We start from the raw sequence: 5,515 nt of genomic DNA on the forward strand, positions 1-5,515 counted from the left end.
GGAGGAACACTGCTACTTGCTTCACAGTTTTGCAGAATTTGAAGCATTAGCTCGCAGAGCTCTTCATGAAGGTATGGCATCTTGTCATAATGACACTATCATTTCAGGCCCTGTACAGAGCATGGGGGTGCAAGTGGGAAAACTTTCAAGAGGTACAGCACAGGTCTCATGAAATGATTTGCATAGATTTTTTCCTCTCCTTGTTTTGTCATATTGCCTATGTCCAACAAAAACAGGCATATCTCGGGTATTAAGACAAAATTAATACTCTGAGCCTAATTTTCTTTGATACGCATTTGCAGTTTCCATTAGATCAGATTCAACTCTCCATTTTGCCTGAGTAAGTGTCAAAGTTTGTGCTAGCGGAAGGTTTGCCTGATTAAGGATTGAGACTTACTAAGATACTGTTCTGCCTAAAGGTACAAATTGGTATCTGGTAAGAATTCAGAATTTGCTTAAGTATCCATCTATCCATAAGCTCTTACTGTCTAATACATAAAATTAATCTCTTTCTCTTCCTTCCCCTCCCCCATGTAAACGTGATTCATTTTTTAGGTATGAAAATGCAACACTTCTTTTTTCTGATGTTTACCTTAAAAATAATTCTCCCTAGACAAAAGGGTTAAAATAGCAACTAAGAATGTAAGGCTAGTTGTTTTCCTATTATAAATCCAGTGTATTATAGTCTTAAATGGAATTATACAAAGTATATCAGCTGAAGATCCAGCCCTTTGTATTTTATTTATTTTTTATTGATTAGTTTAACATGGAAAAAGTTACAGTACTTCCAGGTTGTTCTGGGATGCAGGTAGGCTTTTAGATGATTCTTTTTTTGTTGGTGGGGAGGGAGTAAAGGAGGATTTTTATTTCATTTCTATTTTTTTACAGTTAAACAGCAACCCATGGACAAATTGCTCTCTTGGTGCCCAAGGCAGTACCTATCAGAGTCGGCAGAAATCTTTCCAATCATTTAAGCCAAAGCTGTTTCAGGCCCGTATCTTTTTATTTCCTGCATGGAAGCCAATAGCTTAGTCTTAGTAAGGGAAAAAAGACACCAAGGACTTGGGATTTTTGCACAATAGTCTCTAGTGAGCATTCTGCCTGACTAAAAGATTCAGACTTTGGCTTGGGCAGACCAGGTTCTTTGGGTAGATGTGATATCTTTTATTAGACCAACTACATAGTTGGAAAAAAAGTTCTTTGCAAGTTTTTGGGTATAACCACCCAATTATAACACACATGCACAATTGGTAATTAATTAATGTTGTTGAACATCTTATCAATCAAAAAAAAGTGTTTGTACCTGAAAAGCTTGCAAAGAACAATTTTTCCAACTGTTTAGTTAGTTTAATAAAAGATATCGCGTTTAGACCAACACGGCTACAGCCAAGACCCCCCGAGACTTTGGGTTGTACATTTGTATGAACTGAACTATTTCCTCATGTTGTTGTTGTTACCCCTAGTGAATACAAGTTTGATAAGATGTTCAGTGACATTAATTAATTACTAACTGTGCATGTGTGGTTATAATTGGTTTGCTTTCAGATCTGCCCTCTGGCAGTTACATTCAAGAAGACATATCCCATTGTTCATATCTTTGTGAGGCAAATGAAAACTGCTGCGATATCATGGCTAGCTGCAAATGTGGCACTCACACTGGCCAATTTGAATGCATCTGTGAAAAAGGCTACTACGGTAAAGGACTACAGCATGAATGTACAGGTAAGTATCTGTTTTCATTTTTCTCAGTTTATTCATATACCTTGAATTTGAGTGTAATTGAATCCAGTGAGGTCAGTTACAATTCTGTATCAGATCTAGGACTGAAACTGCTTTAAAGTTTGTTAAAGTCAATGGAAAAACTGTCATTGACTGCAGTAAATTTTGGATCAGACCCTACTATATGTTAAGTGCAAATGGTCATTATGTTAGTCATGGCAGATTGGGTACTCTTGAATTGTCCCACACTGGCTTTTACTTAACATAGAAGAAAAAGGTTTTGGTCACTAAGCAGAAACTTCATCAAATCTCAGTGATTTTTGTTTTGTTTTGTTACTGCTTTTATGAACAGTCCCTCTAGGGGTGTTGAGAGAGAGAAACAATGCTATGACTGAAGAAAGCCCTTTATTGCACATCAGAGCAAAAGCATGAAAGCCCTGAATTTGGAATTCCAGATTCCAAAAACTATTGCATTAATAATTAACATTAATAATGTTAAAATAAAGACCTATATAGTTGATTGATAGATGGTGTTTTATCTGGCTAGTTATTTTTCATAACCTCTAGAAGGTTCTACCTCTAGAAGTAAGGAAGTTGATTAGGTCAGGCGTTTTCAACCTCTTTAAACAAGTGTACCCCATCTGTCTCAAAGTTTCAGCTCCTGTACCCCTTTATATATTTTTTCCTGTTTTTTAAGGGGCAGGGTGGGGGGTACAGATTGAGGCCCCCACAGTGAGGAAGGAAGTGAGGCCTGGGGCAGATGCAGGCGCTACACAGCCAGGGCGGAGCATGGGACAGAGCCATGAGCAGCTCATCTGGGGGGCAGGGGGATGTGGCTCACACTGCCGCGGCCCACCCTGAGCACAGCTCGGCCCAACCCCCCCACCGGGAACTTCCCGGCCCCAGCCCACAGTGGCAGCCTACCCTCACCCCACACACACATCCAAGGGCACACACCCCCATCCTGGGGGTGCACATAGCAGCAGAAGCTGCCCCCTATTCCCATGTGGCTCAGTCCCATGCCCCACCCCAGCTGAGCTGTGCCTGCCCCAGCCTCACTTCTTCCCCCACTGCTGGGGCCTCAATCTGCCCCTGCCCTTCCCTTCTCACCCCTCATAACAGACTTACCAGGTGGACTCAGCTGCTCTCCATGCTGCCAGGCTGCACTCCTGGCCTCTTGCATGCTGTGCTGTCTGCATGCGGCTTTTATCTGTCACATTATTGGCCACATCAGTTCTGCATACCCCCTACAACCCTTTCAAGTACCCTTAGGGGTACGTGTCCCTGGCTGACAACTGCTGGATTAGGTCATGGGTAATTTGTGAAATACTGTTTTCAAGTTGGGAAATAATTAATGGTAAAATCTAGATGGATGGATTATGTATCTATATTATGGGTCTAGATGGAAGTATTAGCCATTCTGTCACTGCAAAAGCCCTTTTTTATAACAAATCTGAGTTTACTTTCAAGTTTTTCAAGTTTTCTTTCAAACAAATAGTCAAAGGAAATGCTTTTTAATATATTGAAGCAATTACTTGCATGCTTGTTAATAGATTTGTAAAAAAGACATGCAAGTGTTGTCCAACTGTATTAATTTGTATAGGAAAAGTCTTAATCATGAAAACACATCTGAATACTCTTTTTATATGCTGGTTACAAGAAGCAATTACTCTGCAATTTTGTCAGAAAAATAAACTAAAGGTAGTTATTACTGATTTATCCTCAGATACTCACCTACTCTCTTCATATGTGATCAGATTTCTTATCAGTTGTTTCTTAAAATAACCTTCTGCTGTAATTTATATACACAAGAGTAAGCTCATATTTCATCAGGGCCATGTTGGTTATTCAAATAAGGTTTCCTTAATGTTATAATTCCTACCAATTTTTTTGGGGGGGGACTTCATTTGTTCCAATTGTGGAATGATCAGGGCACCAGTAGATCTGAGGCCTAAATGTGAACATCTTCATGGGGAGCATAAACAAGGTGTAACCTGCCAAAAAATAAGGTTGAGATGCACCTTGCAGACTAATTCAGAGATGCATAAGCTTTCATAAGCAACATTTTCACCTTGTCAGATGCTATAAAAAGGGCTTCCAGGAAGTAGGCATTCAAATAGAAATGCTTGCTGCCCCACTCCCCACCTCGGTTACACTAGTAGTAATGGATTTTAAAGCCAGGTGGGTAAGGCAACAGGGCAGAATTAAGAATGGCATGAAAATTCTGGTGTGTAGCTTCACTTGTTGTCAGTGGATGTTATTAATTTCACTGACACTGTACCCGCTCACCTGAGGATCTGGTCTTTTAATTTTCAGATTTTTGTTTTCAAGTATAATTCATTCTGCCAGGTATTCTAACGAAATACATTCTTGCTCTTAATTTGGGGGGGGATGTTTGTTTATCTTGATTTCTTTGATTTAGCTTTGCAAGTGGGAGTGTGCTTATAGCTGCTCTTGTGTCACCCAAATAAAATAGGACAAACTCCTTCCAACACTTTATTAATAATCTAGAAAGTAAAACATTGTTTCTAAGTACTCCAAAAGTCAAATAAGGTTCTTAGAATTGGCTATTAGAATTAAGGTCCTTTTTCATTAAAATTAAAATCCTTTGCTTTATCCTTTGTTCATAAAAACATCTTCTGAAATGTGAACGTATGTTTTGGGCATCACTGAACAAAAGCAGTAAAAGCCTGTAACTTCGTTAAATGCATTATTAGTGACCGCCAAGGGAAGTGTCATTTCAGTAAGCACATCAACAATTATCTGTAAAACAGATGTATAAAAAAGGTTTCCTGTGTTTCATGTAATACAAGTGATGTGCCAAATTCTTCCATCAGCCATGTGTGCGCCTCATCCAGCGAAGCTGATGAAAGCTGCACATGTGTCTGAGAAGAGAATTGGGTCTGCTTTTATGAACATGACCTGCTTTGTTCCAGTCACTTACTTTTTTCCTAATAAGTGATGTAAAACAAGAGACAAAAGGCCACATGGGCTGCTTAAAGCAAAAACAGCATATTTTGAAATCTTGTTCTGATGCACATTCCAGCATTTTTTAACATTCCCCAGCTGAGCATAACTGTGGGTTTGTAAAGTATGAGGAATCCACAGAATGCGTGCTAGCTCCTCTTCTTCATAGTATCATGTACGGGAATGCTGCTGGAAGTTTACATTGACAGGACTTAGTGATCAACTGTGATTTATTGTGCTACTTTTTGTTTTTAATTGTTTAAGCTTGATTTATGATCATATTTAATACAGAGTGTTGCGTGCATTGAGTTTTAATCAATATAAGAACTGATTCTGTGCCTGTAACATATCTAACCTTACTTATTAAAATAATATGTGTGCGCCTTATGGTATTCTGTGGTTTAGAAACGTAGTTTAAAGTATTAGCTGTGAAGCACCAAAATTAGCTATGTGAAATAATACACAGTGTTTGCTTTCCTGATTACCTGAAAATATCCTGTAGAAAGTCTCCATAAAATAAAATGGGACCCACATGTTCAATGTGAAAGGGTAGAAATTGGCCCTAAATGTCCTCCTGTTCTTTATAGTACCGTTGATGGTGTGCCATCTAAAACAGAACAGATGGAGTGTTCTCTGGTTTACTAAACCTAATGAGACTGGGGCGAGTCCTGCTTCACACAGGAATCCCACACCACCCGTAAATTTCCATGACAACTGTGGAAAATAAAGCTTTTGGGATGCAAAATATAGAGAAGATAATGGGGGGAAAAAAGTGAGGTGAGACAGTCTGAGAATGCCAGTGCTGAATTATACTCAAGAGGAATGTATG

At 39.1% G+C, this 5,515-nt stretch overlaps 1 protein-coding gene across 1 annotated transcript in view; it reads left to right on the forward strand.

The window, feature by feature from the left end:
- The window catches only part of SVEP1 (sushi, von Willebrand factor type A, EGF and pentraxin domain containing 1), a gene marked incomplete at its 5' end in the record, with an annotated part of 254,483 nt that overhangs the window by 47,237 nt on the left and 201,731 nt on the right, over positions 1–5,515 (forward strand). The window contains one exon of the mRNA XM_019518196.1: positions 1,546–1,722. Within this exon, the coding sequence (XP_019373741.1) occupies positions 1,546–1,722 (177 nt within the window). The remainder of the gene's footprint in view (positions 1–1,545; positions 1,723–5,515) is intronic.

Source organism: Gavialis gangeticus, unplaced genomic scaffold, assembly GCF_001723915.1.
Source record: "Gavialis gangeticus isolate Ggan-Ray unplaced genomic scaffold, GavGan_comp1, whole genome shotgun sequence".
Classification (NCBI taxonomy): domain Eukaryota; kingdom Metazoa; phylum Chordata; order Crocodylia; family Gavialidae; genus Gavialis; species Gavialis gangeticus.